This window comes from Danio rerio, chromosome 5 (genome assembly GCF_052040795.2).
Source record: "Danio rerio strain M-AB ecotype USA chromosome 5, GRCz13ab, whole genome shotgun sequence".
Lineage (NCBI taxonomy): Eukaryota > Metazoa > Chordata > Actinopteri > Cypriniformes > Danionidae > Danio > Danio rerio.
The window spans coordinates 44,663,621-44,682,770 of NC_141025.1; the positions used below are offsets into that span (position 1 = coordinate 44,663,621).

General features: G+C 34.7%; 1 protein-coding gene and 1 long non-coding RNA gene across 2 annotated transcripts in view; one reads left to right on the forward strand and one right to left on the reverse strand.

The window, feature by feature from the left end:
* Positions 1-19,150, reverse strand: part of LOC148679708 (uncharacterized) — an 890,299-nt gene that overhangs the window by 498,481 nt on the left and 372,668 nt on the right. The window lies entirely within an intron of this gene.
* On the forward strand, positions 679-12,097 carry mob1ba (MOB kinase activator 1Ba). The gene is given in 6 exon segments (NM_200200.1): positions 679-833; positions 4,655-4,821; positions 5,667-5,760; positions 6,305-6,438; positions 6,668-6,831; positions 10,713-12,097. Coding segments are annotated over 6 exon segments (651 nt in total). The 5' UTR covers positions 679-819; the 3' UTR covers positions 10,791-12,097.

Consider the following 19,150-nt stretch of genomic DNA (forward strand, 5'->3'; position numbering starts at 1 on the left):
CATATTTAAAACACAACACATAGTGTTGTACAAGAGGTTAATTATCAGGATTTGTTTTTTTTACATTTGTTGTAACAAAATTATTTTATTAAGCAGAATTTTAAAGGATTCGATGGAAAATTGGTAAAACTACTATATAATAACTATATATATAATAGTAAAATAACTATATTGGAAATATGTTTTTGTGAAATATGTTAATAGTTGTGTTATCGTTGACCTGTTATTAAGCTGTTAGATGGGATTCAGAAGAGTATCATTTTAATTCATACTGAAAAATATGTATCTTCTTCACAACAAACAAGCCATTTAGATTAAACTGTTTTTATTATAATTTCAGTATTGAATAAAAACAATGAATAAAAAGTACAATAGAAATATCAATACTTATAAACAGTAACACTTTTAAACTATTAGCTTGTGTAATGATGCAAACTACATATTTTCCTTTAAATTTTTCCAGTTATGCAGTGGTATTTTGTAAGTATGTTAACAGTAACAAATATAGATATTGTCCAGTAAATAATACATAATTTATACATGTGTCTGTCTGCATTTGTACTGTAGTGTAATTTTTATGCTTTCGGGACTCTTGTTATAGAAGAAAGGAGGTGCAGCGGGACTGCAGACTTGACCTCGCGAGGTTTGAGGCTTTAGCTGGAGAGACTTTGGATGGGAAGAAGTTTTCCACGGGCAGGATCTGTGTTGATGGGGTGTTGAGGACGTTAAAGCTCAAATACCCTGTGTTCCCACGTTTCGCAGTCAGGATAACGGATTTGTGTCGATTTCTCATCTACAGCACGTTTTCCTCCGGGAGAGATGAGCTTTTTGTTGTGAGTATGGTTTATAAAAGGAAACACTGACGGCTAGTTAGCAAGCGCAGAATACTGCTTTTGTCCCGAAGCCTCCTGTGCATCATCAGTCCTGTCTCACAGCCGTTATTTATTAGTCAACGGTAATGATACTGGAATAAAAGCAAACAGGAGAGCCCATCGCAGCAGGGACTTTCTAACGTTAGCATGCACAACAAAACTGTAATGGTGTTCTGGCTAATGGAGACTAACTTAGTTAGCCAGAATATGAGGCCATCAGCAGCTGCATGAAATTACATTTGGTTACTCACTTTTTATGTTTATATTTAGATTCACACAACAGTAACGGGCTGTAAATTGAGCCGTATTTATCAGCATCAAGTCATTCAAGTAAACGCGATATAGTCGTGTTTTGTGGCTGGATACCAGTAGCTTTGGCTTGTTCTATCCTTCTGTCATAACCTGAGTTGTCTCATAATGTATTCTTTATTATGACAAAATCATTTTATCATTAATAATTGCTACCTAGAAAAGCGTATTGTCGCTTTCATGCACCGCCGTGACATCAGTGTAAACAAGAAAACAAGACATGTTTAGATAATCCCACTGTAATCCCAGTACACTGTACTTATCCCAGAATAATAAGTCCCAATAGAGCACGTTTTACTGTAGATTTGTATTGTGTTGTGACAGCTAAATCATATAAACAATTGTATTTTTCTATCTCTAAAAGGAAAAAGTGCAATGTCAACAATAATAACTGTTGTGCATTTCTCTCTTCTTCTGCTTTCCATTAAAAATGGGTTGTACTAGTCCCATATGAAGCTGTTGAGCTGTTCATTGAGCATTCAAACTCTAAGCAGTTTACAGCTGTGTAGGCAAATAAGTAAAAAAAGGCAGATAAAAAACAAGTAAAGTTTCCTAAAGCTTTAGTTCACTCAAATGACATTTTTTTCCTAATTTACTCACCCTTTATTACTAGTTTCATACTTTTATGTTTGAAAAACAGCATCGTTATACCTGCAAGCAGTTTGAACTGCAATTTGTATGGCATTACATTAGCACAGATGTATACCCTTTGAAAAAGATGCAGCTACATGTCACCATGTTGCACAAGATCTGTGACTTGTCTGCTTGGTAGCGGTGACCAGTGTATGTGGGGTTGAGGGCTGTGGGAGCGGAGTGATGTTGGAGTCTTAAATAAGCATAGAGTCCTGCGGAGGATCTTAAGATTGTTTTTATTTTGTGTTTACTTCATGATTAAAGTTGTTCAGAACTGTAATTCAGGCCTTAGTCTGTTCATCCACAACATCGACCTTAGTCAAGGAAATGTCATTAGGAAGATAAAGTCATTTTGGGATCGGCACATATCTGTTCTTGTCTTCTTAATTGTTGCTGAGCCCTTTAGTTCAACTGTTTTACTGGTCACTTCCAGTTAGTATCTTTCACTGTTTGCTGTGCAAACTCTGTCCTGTTTATGTCTAAACAAGTGGATGTAGTGAATAAAGCAGCTGTTGACCTGAAGACAGGGTCACTTTGATGTATTGAGAGTGTAGGAAAACTACATATGCAACGGAGAGAATGCACTTAGATAAAATGGTTTTAAAACAGTAAAATGTAAAGTTTATTCTGCTTATAAAAATAATATGAATATGTATTTGATTAATAATGGTATTTAACATTATTTCTATGTTTATTAATATCTTTTATGAGTTTTTTTGTATGGTCTTACACCTTTCAGGCTCTCATTAAAGAATAGTTGATAAAAATGAAAGTTTTATCATTCTATTCTACTCCCCAAGGTTCAGAATTAAAAATATATTTTGAAAGTAGGAAAAAACAAATGCTGGAAGGCTGTGGCTTCAGGTTTCCAGCTTTCTCAAGAATATATTTCATTGTGTTCGACAGAAAAAAAAGTTTTTTAAAACATGTTAAGGATGACAAAATCATGACCGAATTTTCATTTTTGGGTGAACTGTCTTAATGCCAAAAGGAAAATAGCAGTAAAAATTACAGTGCTTGTGCAGTTATGAAAAATTGACACTAAAACAGACAAAAAATTAATTTGATGAATACCAAGTGCCAGTAAAATGTTTTCACGATCCTCTGTGATGCTTTTATGTCCGTCATTATTATTGTTGTATTTTGGTAAAAAAGGATGCCATTTTCTTTATCAAGTTATTTTATCAAGTCTATGCCACGTTTATAAATGTGATTGTAAGGAAACAAATTACATCTGAAAGTTAAAATTACATTTGAAAGTTAAATATATAGTCGTTGTTAGAAATAATTAATTTAGAGTGTTGAACATCTGTGTGTAGTTGATGTCTGAGCGCCAGGAAACCAGCCAGCGATGAGCTGCTTTTGTTGTCAATTACAAATTTGAAAAACATAAACATTTTTAGCATAAATTCTTTAGGATGATATGAAACAGTTACTGTGTGCAATGAACCATCTTCATGATTGATCTTCATAATGGAGCTGCTTGGGGAGAGTTTTAACTGCATATATGTACATGAAGTTTTCGGGAGGAGTTGAATATCTCGGTGTAGCTTTTTGTAATGCAACGGCTCCTTTTTGTAATTTTGTTATTGCTTTTCGTGTGATTTATTCTAGCCAGAAAAAATACTCTATTGAAAGAATTTTAATGGTGCAATTCAGTATGCACTGTTTTTGGAAATTGAAAGATATTTTCTAAGTCAAACACAATACCTGTCATGACCTTGGCTTTAAAATGTAATCATTAAATTATTTGAATTTAAAATACTTTTTATAAAATCAGTGCAGAGAAGACGCAAAACTGTAAATGTGCTTCTGTAAATATTATGTAAAGAGTGAACCTTGATTATACCTTTAGATATTATATCTTTATCATAATAAGTACATTTCTTAGTTTAAAGAGTAGTTTTCATGGCAATATGTAAGCATTACTTTGTCCCAGCATGAAAAGGTGAAAATAATCCTTTCATCCTCACTCAGTTTACTGAGAACTATTCCTTGAACACATTTTTACACAATTTAATCTACAGAATCCTACCTCTAAATAACCCCCATGATGTTCGATAAAATGACTGACTGTGCTGTTTCGATTACTTGAAAACTGAAAAAAGTGGTTAGTTATAATAAAGAACCACAGTGGGGGTTGTAAGCTGGTGAATGAGTAATAAAAAAGCAAGATGAAAACAGTCCACTGACATCAGAGAACATGCAAATGTGTTGCAATGCAGACAGCAGATATCCAGACAGGCTTAAGAATTCATGTTTTCTCTTGTCCTTTTAAGAAAGATGTTTAGTGAGAGACCAAGATGACACAAAGTGCATACTTTTTGTTCAAAGTATTTAAAAGTATATTCTTATAAAATAATTGCAGATCGACTACTGTTTAAATATTGTTTTACTATTATCTGTAAGGTGAAAAGAGAGTATTATGTTCTTTTACATGCAAACTGCAGACCTTTTTGCCTGGCACTATCTGAAATCAACTTTCAGAAATCAATTTTTTCAGAAAAGATTAATTATTTTATATGGTAGTGCACTGACATGATTACACAGCCATTGTGTTCTAGGTTTGAAACAACAATTAGGGTGAATAATTAGTTTAATCATGTAATCATACAATTCATAAAATCAGTAATATCCTTAGAAACTTTAGAACAATTTTAAAAGGTCATATTATCCAATTACATCTTTTGTTCTTTTCATTTCAAGTCTGATTACTTAATTAAGATTACATGTAATCAGTTACCCAGCATTGTTTGGCAGAGAACTCATTTTTGTTTCAGTGTTTGTTAACAGCATTCATCAAAGCCTGCACACTTAAAGTACTCTCCTGTCGTTCACAGTGGAAGCCGCTCGTCAAAGACGTTCAAGCCGAAGAAGAACATTCCAGAGGGCTCACACCAGTACGAGCTGCTGAAGCATGCAGAGGCCACGCTGGGCAGTGGAAACCTGCGCATGGCCGTCATGCTGCCCGATGGAGAGGACCTTAATGAATGGGTGGCAGTCAATAGTAAGCATGTGTCTTTAATCTGGGGACAATAAACTTGTCTGCATCCTTGTGCGTGTATATTGTCATATACTTGAAAAATTCCAATGATCATATTGTTTTTTTTTTTTTATATTTGTTCTCTGTAGCTAATTGTCAGTAGGTCTACAGTATTAAAAACTACAATTTAACAAGGGGGAACAGAAATCATTATAATGTATAGTGTAATTACTAAACTAAAAGATGTATGTATGTATGTATGTATGTATGTATGTATGTATGTATGTATGTATGTATGTATGTATGTATGTATGTATGTATGTATGTATGTATGTATGTATGTATGTATGTATGTATGTATGTATGTATGTATGTATGTATGTATGTATGTATGTATGTATGTATGTATGTATGTATGTATGTATGTATGTATGTATGCATGCATGCATGCATGCATGCATGCATGCATGCATGTTTTTCTATATTTTTTTGGTTTGTAACATTTCCAAGGCATTTGCTTAGTTTGATCATCGGCCTCTGGCATTCCTCTATATTTATCAGTAGAGACAGTGGGTCTTTCTTAGATAATTGGCCTCAGGGACAGAGGGCTGAAAACACTCTGGCAGCTCTGATGTTGCTATGGTTTAGGGTTTCATCTAATTGCCGCAGCTCATGAAATATTGGGTGTACCCAACTTCTGCTATATAATTACAACACAGTTTTCCAAATCCCTTGAGGTTTTATTGGAAATGCATGGGGCAGATATTTTTCCTATTGTTTGCAAGCAGTAAAATTTATTTCTCTGAGTCTTTAAATGATTAAAGATGTTTGGATCGGGTTGTGCTATAATAATGTTTCATTGCTTGTAGCTGTGGACTTCTTTAACCAGATCAACATGCTGTATGGGACCATCACAGACTTCTGCACTGAGGAAAGCTGCCCATTAATGTCTGCTGGACCTAAGTGAGTATTAGCAACAATCATTTAAAGCAGTACACCACTTTTCAAAGTGTAACATTTTTGAGGTAATTTGTTTTGAGATAAGGTGTATTTGAGGGAAGTATCAAGTATCAAGGAATGAACTCCCTAACTGCATCAGAACAGCAGAGTCACTCGCTACTTTCAAGAAACGACTAAAAACTCAACTATTTACTCTCCACTACACTTCGTAATCTGCAATTGCCTCTCTGAATATCACACTAACTGTACAAAAAAAAAAAAATACTAATACTACTAATACTTCCCTTCTTAGACTATACAGACCTGAAACTTGCCTATAGCACTTATTCATTGTTGCTCTTAGTTGTGTAAATTGCTTCCTTGTCCTCATTTGTAAGTCGCTTTGGATAAAAGCGTCTGCTAAATGACTAAATGTAAATGTAAGTTTTGTTTAGCCGCAATAGCTCAAAATCACACAAAAAACAGGCCAACTGCATGCGTTGCTGATTAAATGTAAAACATCCATCCATCCTTCTGCTATTCTCACTTGTTTCTCTTTTTCATGCAGATATGAATACCACTGGGCTGATGGAACAAACATAAAAAAGCCAATTAAATGTTCAGCTCCAAAGTACATTGATTACCTGATGACTTGGGTCCAGGATCAGCTTGATGACGAGACACTTTTCCCATCAAAAATAGGTGTGCTGCTCCTTAAATTTGTTGTTCAACTTTGAGAAATTTGCTATTCATTTTCTTCATAAAGCTCACCTTGATTAGGGAGTGAATTGTCCACATGGTGGTGCCATTTCAAAAAACATAGCTGCCACATCTACAGTATCAGTTCCCTTGTGGTCACTGTTCCCACACTTTTCTTCTGCTTGGATTCTAAAACAGATTTTAATGTTGTATTTTGTGCGATTATTTATAGGTGTCCCTTTCCCAAAGAACTTCATGTCGGTGGCCAAGACCATTTTGAAGAGACTCTTCCGTGTTTATGCTCACATATACCACCAGCACTTTGAGTCAGTTATCCAGCTGCAGGAAGAGGCACACCTCAACACCTCATTCAAGCACTTTATCTTCTTCGTTCAGGTGTGTGTGCTTTGTCACTAAAACGTGAGTCTGTGTTTGGCTGGGCGGTTTAGCTTATCACAAGATGAATGTGGTGCTTAACGACTGTGACACACCACACAGACATCAAAAAACTAGTTTTGTCTAGTCCAGCAATAGGTGTGCTTACCTTGAACCTATCACATAGCCACATCACAGCCGACTGCAAACTAGCCTGTGCACTAGGGATGGGAAGATTAACCGATATGTATCGATACGCGGTCATGCGCGTGCACGATGCGAGTGCATCGGTTGAGCAGCAGAGGATGAATGAAATTTTGGAAGCAAATCGAGATGCATCGGTTTTTGCGAGATGCATCGATTTTTCCGATATACAGCTTATATTTTTAATATAGAATGTATTTTTTATTTATTAACAAGTGTTGTCAACCTGTTTTTGGCGGATAATTTACTCGACCTACATAAAGTAAGCCTTAGCAACGGATTTGCGGATGTGTACACACACTACAACTCAGTGTATCAGGTGTGCGGATGAAGCTAGTGGTGCGCCCTCAGAAAGCGCGAGAAGCAAAACAAACATTTTATTCCCCACTGAGTTTTACATCTAAAGTATGGCAAGCAACATTATGGATTTAAGGATGGACGACATGACAGGACAGATGCAATTTGCAAAATGTGCCGCGCATCTGTAAAATACGCGGGCAGTACGACTAATCTGATATCTCACTTGAAGCGGCGCCACGGTGTTGTTGTGAAAGCATCTTCCAGTGTTTCTGCATCCCCGGCTTCCTGCACTGCTTCAACCAGTTCCAAAAGTGGTGAGAAAAGCATTGCAAGTTTTTTTCCATGCGCAACAGTTCTGCTCGCTCTACGCCAATAACGAATGCTATTGCATTGTTCATCTGCAAAGATATTCAGCCTAGTGTCACGGAGAACGAAGGTTTTAAACACCTCCTCCTGTTAATTTTTATTTAATTATAATATTAATAATAATATTAATAATAATAATGATAAAAATAATAAGTGTCACGTGGCACAGTGGGTAGTTTGACCACCTCACAGCAAGAAGATTGCTGGTTTGTTATATTTTTATTAGCCTGTTGTTTACAGTGACAGTGATGTTTCAAAGCAGCATAACACTGCTAGTTCACAACCTTAAGTTTTGAATAATCAGTGGCAAAATATATCTTTGTAAAACTTGTTTTCATAGTTGAAAAGTTAAATCACAATTCTTGTTGTGCAAGGCTAAATTTATTTATGTTGAAAGAGTGCAAATATATACATATTTTTTTAATATATATTGCACTTATACATTCTGTTTATCTTGAAAATACTTAAATAATATGTGCTATATGTTCTAAAATGGCCCTCTACTGTAAACTGACACTCTGGCTCTGAGAGAAGAGCCAGTTTGTAAAAAAAAAAGTCTTGGTTTTGCTTGGTTTATAAATAATCAAACTCATTCAATGGCACAGCATCCTCTTTCACATAATCTCATAAACTTGATCTAATTAGTTAGTGCTGAAATATCGCATTGTATCGTGATATGGGTGTGAATCGTATCGTGTTGCATCGCAATATGTCAAATGTATCGCTAATATATCGAATCGTATTCTTTGTATCGAGATGCGTATCGGATCGGCATTATAGCTTAGATGCCCAACCCTACTGTGCACACTATATTTGTCAATCGAAAAGAGAAACCAAATCTTTGACTTTAAATGTACAAAACATAAACAAATCAGCACTTGCTTTTTAAATTTATATAACTTATCACTTTCTTTATTTTATATGGCTTTAAAATCTGACATTGCAATACATTATTTTTCGGTGATTTGTAATGCGATGAGAATATAATTTCACCTGATGAATTGCATAGCTCTATTTTAAAGATTTCATTAATTTAGATAAACTGGAATGATCAAGTCTTTTTCTATGCAGTGAGTTTGCTTAAATTATATTGAATTACAAGCATATGTAAATAAAACATTTATTTTCTTTAGAGTTTAATAGTTTTCAAGTATAGAAATTGAACAAGCAAACATATGATGAGGTTGTCATCGTGTAAATTATTTAAAAATAATAATATCTTCATCTTTTAATATTAAATAAATAATCTGATCCTGCAATGTGACTCTTGCGGATACACACATTGGGATATCAATGCTCAAACGATATATTGATGCATCCGTAATATGGCTCATTCTGTGAATGTATAACTGCATATTCTGATTGGCTTATTCAGATTTATTCAAGAAAAAATATATACAGTTTTTAAATGAACAAGGTGCTTATTTGCTTCATCACAAGCTGTGATTTCAAAGTGTTAAGTAAAAAGATAATGATACAACTACAACAGGTTTAGGAGTGAAATTATTCTACCTGTACAAAACTAAAACAATAAACAAATGCAGTTTTACTCTTTTCCAGCAGGTGGCGCTTGTTTAGCTCTGTAAGTAAAGCAGCTTTGCTAGTATTTTAAATGTATTCAGATATCTTTTGAAAAGAAAATACTATTTGAACTTTTCTGAAGACAGTGGCTTCCCCTTTCATTCTGTGTGAAGCAATATTAAAACTTGTGTTTTTGTCACATAACAAAAAAGTTTTATTGACCAACCAGCTAAATTTAAATGCTAAAAAATGCCAAGTATCTAAAATAAGTTGTCAAAGTCTTCGAAAAATAAGCTGGACACTTTACTTTCAAACACTGGGGCCATGTCTGCTAATGGCACTGAAACCACACTCACTTCTGGGAAACCAGCCATCACTCAATTGTCAGATAGCTAGAAAAATGTAGACTGTAGTAATGAATTGTGATAATATCTTAAGACTGAACAGGACCACTGACTGTAATATGCAGTAGGTATTGTGTTATGGCCTGGGCAATGCTTGATTTTTCTTGTGCAGTATAGTTCTCTACATACTTAAGAGTTTTTGTAATGTTTTTTAGCAGTACATTTATAATGTGTTTAGAAAGAAGTTTCAGAATTCTTTTGACAAAATAAAACCTCTGACCCAGATTCAATATTTAGAATTTTCTTTCAGCATTGTGAACTGTAAGCTGCTCTTTCTGCTGCTTGGTTTTTATATTAAATAAAGCCCACTAAATTATGTTTACTGTTACTTTAGATTATCCCAGATGAAATGAACATCCTGTTATTTTTTCAGACTTTTACGTTATTAAACTCAAAATGATTGCTGAAACAAGGAGTACTAGAAACTGCTTATAAACAAAAGTTTTATTCATACACTCTCAGAAATAAAGGTACAAGGGCTGTCACTGGGGCAGCACCTTTTCAAAAGATACATATTAGTACCTCAAAGGTACATTTTAGGTGCATTTGGGAACTGATGTACCTTTGAGGAACCACTAAGGACTCATTTGGTACAAATATGTACTTTTTGAAAAGGTACTGCCCCAGTGACAGCTCTCGTACCTTTATTTCTGAGAATGTACAGAAGTTTTATGTAATTACAGTAGTCATTCAGTTTGTTGAAGGGCTGGTTTACCATGAAACATTACTCAATATTTACTCAACCTTAAGCTGTCATAAAACTGTTTGACTTCCTTTTTTTAACACAAAAGAGGATATTTTAAAGAAAGCTGAATACCTTTAACCATTTACTTCCATAATAGGAAGAAGTAGAAAAACAAATAGCCTGTAAGCCAATGGTTACAGGTTTCCAGCATTCTTCAAAATATATTTTAAGTGAAAGAAACTCAAACAGGTTTGAATCAACTCAAGTGAAGGATGAGTAAATGATGACAGAATTGACTTTTTTGGCTGAACTACCCTTTTCATGCACTACAATCTCATGTTGTCACCTAAATATAAAAAAACCCAACTGCCTGCTCGGTTTGAGCATGTCTTTAAGTCCGGCTCTTTTTCTGTATTTTTCAGGAGTTTAATTTGATTGACCGAAAAGAGCTTGCACCCCTTCAGGAGCTGATTGAGAAGCTCACGTCCAAGGACAGATAAACTGCTCCTCCAGTCAGCATCTTCTCTCATTTCTCTGTACAGGCAGCCTGGCTTTGTTCTCTCTGTGTTTGACAGGTGTGTGGGAACGTTTTCCTTCAAGAGTTAGAAAAGGCTGAGTCCAAAAACAACCCTTGATAAGCCACAGCTCCACCATAGGTCATGGTCATAGTGGAATTAAACTGCAGCCCTTTTGACGTCGTCTCAAACACGATCTAAGTGCCTGATATGTCCACTTTCCAAATTGCTATCCTTTGTATAAAAAGCACTACCACTGCTATTGAAACTTCTTTATGATTATGCTATTGACATTTTTTTCCTAGGGGTACGTTAATAATTAGTGGTATGTTAGCTGTTTTTCCTCTTAATGGATTTATTTAGAAGGTCATAGATTGAAAATGAATGGAGCAATCACAGATTTTTCTCAGAAACGAAGATAAAGAAAGTCTTGGCTTCTTCTAAGCACTCGTTTTAGCTGCTCCCAGTGTCTTATGACATGTCGGGATTTCTGTTATCCTTTTCTGTAGTTGAAATGCTTTGTTTACTTCAGATTATATCCAGCCTCTCACTCATTACAGTAGAACATTATGTTCACACTTTGCCAGCCAACACTTTACACTACAGTACATTTACTTTTGAAGGAGTGCTTTTGTTGGTGAGCCAGTTTTCACAGATTCATTCCCAGAGTTCAAGGGTTTGTCTGTTGGAAGCTGGGATGAAATAAGCTGACTATGCAAGATCTGTTTGTCCTATTTGATCATCCTTTCATACACTATAAAATACAACAAGCTTTTACATTCACTTTTAATTGCATAAACAACATTAAACGCAATAAATATAATATATTTTTCACCCTTATATCTTAACTTAGCCCCTCCAAATCTGTTTTGGTGTGTTTCAAAGATCCAGGAAAACAGTTAAAGATACATTGAATGCATGTTGAACAAGATCTGTGATAGATTCAATAATAGCTTCCTCTTATTCAACACATAGCAGCTTTATTGAAGACAAAATAGTTGTTCATTTTCATTTTTGTTGTTATTATTATTATTTTTGTTATTATCATAATTTGGAATGTCACAGAAATTGTGTTCTGAATTACACACAACTAAAAAGTTTCTCAGAGATTTCTACATCTTTTCACATTGGTGATCGATTATGGACAGATGTAATAAACATTTTTGATGGCAAGTTGTAAATACTGTAAACAAAAAAGGTATGCAATTGGATAATGAGATGTGTAACTTGCTGAACTTTTGTGGTACAATGCTGAATACTGTTTATAGTATAATAAAGCAGTTTGAACAAAACCTGGTTTTGTGTTTTGTACAAAGCAACAGTGATTGTAGTTTCTTAAATTGTAAATTTGAAAAAAGAGAGAAATTGTAAAGCATGAGTAAAAAAGCATTTATGCATGACTTCATTCTTGAATGAAGCATTATAGGGATATTATATATACATGTATGTTAGGTCCAGCACTTTTATCATTACCTAATGAATCGCATTATAAAATAAATGTACAACTTGAAGTGAGGTTTTAATTTGAGGTTTAAGTTGCCTTTAAATAATAATAAAAAAATACACTTTACATGGACATACAGTCTTGTTTTATTACAAATGCATATTATGAAACATTGAAAGCATAAATTCTCATTGAAAGCATTGACAGAGGACAATTTTAGAAACATGTTTTTAAAAAGGTTTTAGAATTTTGGTAATAAACCTGAAAAATTCCACTTTAAAGCTGTGAAAAAAATCATAAAATTAACTGTAATAGATTTTGAATAGTTACGTGTCACTAAAGTTTTGATTAATTAAAGTTTTATTTGGAAGAGTTTAACAAGCAATTGGCATCCATTCAGTACAATGACCCTTTTCATTTATTTATTTATTGCTTCAAATACATTTAAGCGCACACACTGCACTTTTCGTGCAGCAAGAGATAGTTAGGTGATCTGCCAGAATGCTAACGTTAGCATAATAGCTTACATCCTTCCCCTGCCGTACAAAGCTTTGCCTCCTTAAGTCATGACTGCACACCGAATAGATGGCGATCTGATGACGATAGACAATCTTATATAACACTAGATCATGTCATTCACCAGTTAGAAAACTCTATAGAGACACATACTTTGTCTAGCATAGTTGTTGACTGGCCAGCTGGAATTATATTTCCCCAAATCTGGCGTTGGGGCAAAATTGGTTTTATATTCGCACAATTAGACTTTCTCCCCAATAAGACGAGTGACTTTTCATTTTCAATTGTGCTCGCTGATCTTCATACATTGCTTGTTTTCATCTCCTTTTACTCTTGGAACAACTAAATGAATGCTTATGTCTATTTGACCAATTATATTATCGATGCTGTATCTCATGAACTTTCGTCAGACATTTTCAGTGGCTGAAAAACACTTTTGTGCATATAAAACTATTTACAAGCAAGAACACAATCTACATGCACTTTGAAAAGCTAAAGGTAATACTTAAGCCATGGTGTCATTCTTCAGATCATGGTATTGAACTGTATCACGTCATTTCCCTCCACGGCATTTTTGTCATAAGGCCTTTCAAAAACCTTCTTTCTGTTTATGGATACAAGGCCATGTTGGTCTTTCAGAAAGAAGTATTTCAGGTTGATGCTGAGTTTACCTGTTTTGTCACTCTCTGTCAACTGTAGATCAATGCTTCACATGCATGCCCAAATAACGGATCTGTCTGTGTGGACAGGCTGCGCAGATATACAAATTTAAATTTGTTGACAGACAGTTTGAGTTACCTGTCATAATTAAGTAAGTTGTCAACCCGATGATTTTTCATTGGATGAACAATTTTTAGTCTTGCACCTTACCCAGAATATAAAAATACATATAAATACATGTAGATCATTTACATTAATCATTACTAATGGAGAGACTTTTAACCAGCACAAGAAAAAATATTTCTGAAGACAATCACCTACTGCACCTTTAAGTAGGCCTTTACATAAAACATACTTTTATTTTACCGTCGTCTGGCCTTTCCCTCTTTTAATCAAGGATATGTTTTACAAACTTAGGAGCACAATAGTCACGTTTGGGTGTGACATAATTAATGTCAATAAATAATGACAAATTAAACTTGTCAGTCAGCTTTAGTCATGTGTGGTCATAATTTGGTTGGTCTCTCAGTTCTGCTTTGTTATTCATTTTCTTGTCCTGACTTATGCCCTGGGAGGTGAGACATTATAAACACTACAGTTTGCGTATCATCACAGATCATTCAACAGGTCATTCATATAGATGCCCGCTTTTCCATATTGTTACTTACAATCTCCTTAACGAGCAGAGCTTCCTGAAGTTCTTTTACATATGCAGATATAAATGCTCACAGAAGAGGGAGACAAAACACCTGTGGATAAAAAAACAGCACGAGTCCTCACTGCTGGCCTTTCACTCTGGCGCCAAATTCACACAAAAGGTCTTTGAAATGACACAAATAGCGGCGACTACAAAACGACCATGTGAAATCTTCCCAGATTACATGTTTTTTATAAAGGGCATAGATTTCAATGGAGCTGATTGTTGAAGGCCAGAGATTCGGGTAATAAAAATCTTTTTCTAAAAGATTTGCTTGGAAAGGGCTAGTCTCTATGCTAATATGGCGTTTATTGCGATCATATGTTTTCTTGACATGTGAGTTTTGTTATGTGGAACCATCAACAACCCAGAGCTTGTCTTTCCCAGCTGAATATCAAAGAGGCTTAAGACAGATGTCCTCCTTTCTAGTACAGAATTATTATTTAGGCTAAATGCAAGGCTGGGAGCCCAGCCAAAACCAGCTATGTCCAGCTTAAACCAGGCTGGTCAAGCTGGTTTTAGCTGGATTTAGCTGGTCATTTTCCAGCCTGACCAGCTAAGACCAGGCTGAAAATGGCTGTAAACCAGCCTGGAAATGGCCAAAACCCCTCTAAAACCAGCCTGGTCGACCAGCTAAAACCAGTCAACCAGCCTAGGCTGGTTTAAGCTGGATTTTTCAGCAGGGTGGATTTACCAGTTGTGTGTGTGTGTTTTTTTTTTTTTTTTATCTTTCTGTCTATTCAGAGGTAATATCTACCTACAAAGCAAACTTTTCCTCCTTGCTTGCCTTAACCGGTTGTGTAAGCTTGTAAATTCGATAGTATAACTGGAAATGTAAGTGTTTGACCAGACATGTCACATGCTGTTTGTTGATGGATTTGACTACACATATCTTGGCAGCATTTTTATATTCAGTCTTTTTTTTTATTTTTATTTTGTTTATTCCTCGAAGGTCTGGTTCCAGGCCAGCTCACTGTCTGCAAAGATCGTCTCACTTTTTCTTGTAGCCTATTTGGTTTTGATCTTCAGCATTTAAAAAAGGAGTTTGAGTTGAATTATAAAATCATTATATAATGAATACGGGCAGTGTATTTTAGTGCATTTACACAAAACAGATTTATTAAACAGATATATTTATTAAAGTAACGTTTAAGTCACCAAACATGTTAAGAAATTGAAAGATAACACAATTAAATTCAAGCAAAATATTGCAAATAAATAAATAAATAAATAAAAATGTAATATTTTTCTCTAACATAAATCTGGGTGTACTTGTTTTTGCAATGTTATCATAAGTTATTTGGTTAGATAAGCTCCAGATTTGGCTTCAGTTCTGACCAACCTAATGTGCATATAAATATAAATACAAATATAAAATTGTATAGCTTCCTATTAAAAAATATTAATTTAAAAGAGAGATTTGTGAAGGCTGTACCTTTTGTATGCTGAGCATTACATAACGGCTTCTTTTTTAAATATCATAATTCCTCCACCAACATATTATCAAGAACAATTAATAAAACGATAAGATCTTTATATAATGAAATCTGGGATTGAAAAAAAACATTACACACTGTTCCAAAACTGCACTTGTGACAAGCATGTGTCACTTAAGTAGATATAAACTTTAACAATATTTCACAATTTACTGTTTACTTAAGTGTCACACAATTCTTCAGAAATAATAAAAAAAATGCTGATTTGGTTCTAAAAAAGCATTTTGCAATGATTAAACAATTCTGTTGCTTAACATGTGTAAGGAAACCATGATGCATTGTTTTCTGGATTATTTGATGAAAAGAAAGTTAGGAAATAACAGTATTTATTCAAAACAGAAATATCTGGTAATATAAGTGTCATTTTTTTACTCAATTAAATCGCCTGAATTTTGTTCAGGTTTCAGAATACTATAGAACTGTAAATAGATATAGAAAAATAAAGATAAATATATACGTTTGCTCTGCTTTTATGGCTTCTGTAAATTACACCGAATTAAAGTCATACAAATATCAATATTCTTTAATTGATTTTTTTTCTCAATTTCAACAGTCAACAGATTTACTGCAAAAACTATATACCAATGCTCTCAAACTCAGTTGCTGGAGGGCCAATCACCTCCAACTCACACCTTCTTACAGTATATGGTATAATAGTTTAGTCTTGAACATCTTTTTTAGTTGGATCAGCTGCGTTTGATCAGAGTTGGAGCAAAACTGTGCAGAGCTGCGGCCCTCTAGGAATCCAGTTTGAGACCTATGCTATATACCTGAGGTGCCCAAACTCAGTCCTGGATTAATGATTTACCCCATTTAGACTCACCAGGGCTAGCTATTACTAGGCTTTCTACATTCTCAGAAATAAAGGTACGCGAGCTGTCACTGGGGTGTGGTACCTTTTCAAAAGGTACACATTGAAGGGTCCATATTGGTACCTCAAAAGTATATATTAGTACCTACCAATTTTAAAAAGTACAAAATTGTTTCTCTCAGGTACTAAAATGTACCCTTGAGGTATTAATATGGAGTTATTAGTTACAAATTTGTACCTTTTGTAAATAGTACCACCCCAGTTACAGGTCGCGTACCTTGTTTTCTGAGATTGTAGAAACATCCGTGCAGGTGTGTTAAGGCAAGTTGGAGCTAAAATCTGCAGGAAACTAGCCCTCCAGGACTGAGTTTGGGCATCTCTGCTATATACCAGATAAATGAAAAAATATATAATACAAATAGTTGATATTTACTTGAAGATTTTCTGAAGATTGTAAACTTGGAGAAATAACATCTTAACTTTACTTTTTCTGTTTAAATACATTAACATTAGAACCCACTGTCCATTATGAAAGAGTTATTTCACTTCATCGCAGGCTCTGCCATGAGTCAACGTTAAATGCCATCTCTCTCTATATCTTACACAATTCATGTTACGACTTGTGGTCTGACATCATATCTCACCAGCACTGATGACATCCACATTGTTGTTGGACATCCTCTTTTTGTGGTACCCTTCCATGGAATGCGATTTGATCAGTTCTACTTTTATTCACACAAACTAGATGACCACTTTGTAAGTCACTGGTGTTGTCTTGTCATTTTTTAATGATCTTTTAAGTCTGGTTAAGTACTGTTCTGATATTGTTATTTCTCATACCAGTTAAAATACAAGAAGTTTCTAAATGTCAGGCAAAAACTGGACGTGAGAGGGAACTAGACAGTCTCATTTTTGATGTTTTTGTGGATGTTGTTATAATATGAATTACAGCTTCACCACCTCTTTTAATTAGCTTGGATCAGTTCTTAGTCATATTATATGGAAATATAGATGCAGGCTCCTCCTTTTTTGCCAGCAGCACAACGAACACGCCATCATACAAACAGTCATTTGTTGTTTATTAGATTCTTTAAAGGCTATATAGTGTTTGTTGGCATTTTTTTGTCAATGAGTAATGCTGTAACTCTTGACACAGGCTTGATTTTGACATTAGATCTTCCACCCACTGTAAGCACTTGAGCCAGGTGTGCAGACTTTCACACAGATGCACTATCAGGAGTTTCTGCTGTTTTCTCAGTTAAGCTTTGCTAAAATGGCCACCACTTCAGGTACAAATCATGAGGCTCATGAGCAAAGACAAACAAACATGCCCTTCTTATCAGCACATCTCTGCTGTGCCCATTTAGTTTATCTCTGTGATAATGAAAGAGTGACAGTGTTTCTTATAGGATGGAAGCATGCTGATCAACTATGCAAGCTGAGATATTTTATACACATTTTTGCACTATGTACAGTATTGTGCCTTGCTTTCCTAAATGTTTTTGATCCATATTTAAAGAACTTTCATCACAGGAAAAATAGTGCAACACTGTATATGACCATTCGGGGACATCAAAAACACTGTATACACTAGTATAACAACAGATCAACTATGGATTTGAATGACTAGACAGATTTAAAGGACTAGACGATGAGAGGGGAGCTGGTTATTGTTCGTGTGTGTGGCAATGTTTCTGAATGTATGCAGTCATTGAGTTGGGATGTCTGCTCATGTGGGTGTAGACGTTGTGAATAAACAGGGCAACATACATTTCGTTTTTGAGAATTAACTTGAAGGATCAAATCTGCTGTTTCAACATGCACAAAAAATGTCTATGTGTGCATTGTGTCAGTGAGTGACCTTAAACATGTAAATCCACCACTAGTTCTCTGGAAAAATGATCACACACTGGTTCATGTTTGATTTCCTTTTGTTCAACTCATCATAGTACAGGTCATGCTGGTCAATGATGAGCTGTCAGGAGATTCACCAAATTACTTGCAATCACTTCTACAAATACTGACGCTATCAGGCCGCTCTTTTCTTTTTGTATCTTATTGTTTGAGAATTGATTGGACAGGGACCATGATTGCTATTTTGTGCTTTTTGTGTGTAATTGTTTATTTTAATTCCTCCTCACAGTGTGGGCTTTCAGCCACTATTTGGTCGTCAGAGCCAAATTTGGGAAATCCTGAAAGATTCCTCAAATCCTTGGCTAAAATCTTTGATCTTTGTTCATTGGTTTGACATGCTCATAGCTGCTTCATGGCCATTGCGATCAGATTTTCCCTTCGTTGAAGTTCTTGCGGTGTCCGAAAATTTCAGACACTTTCATGCAATGTGACAATAGCTGCGACAAGCGTCAAACCAAGATTTAAAAAAATTAATTAATTAATTAGTTTTAATTAATACATTTTTTATTGTATAAACCATCTGGAAATATACAGCCGCACAATATAAAATGTGAACATAATGGTAAAAAATAAAATCCACAAAGCATAATGTTTAGCATTTTTACATCCAATGATTTTAATAATTAACAGGGGAATAAAAAAAAAACTATTAAAATAATTAATACAAGTCTAAGATTTTTTTGCTTTTCATCAATTTCACAGTAGAAATAAAAAAAAAAATCTAAAACCGATACAAAAAATTGTTCATGTGGGAGACGACCTAGCAAATTTCTGTTGTGTATGTGAAATTTTACCAGTAAAATAAAG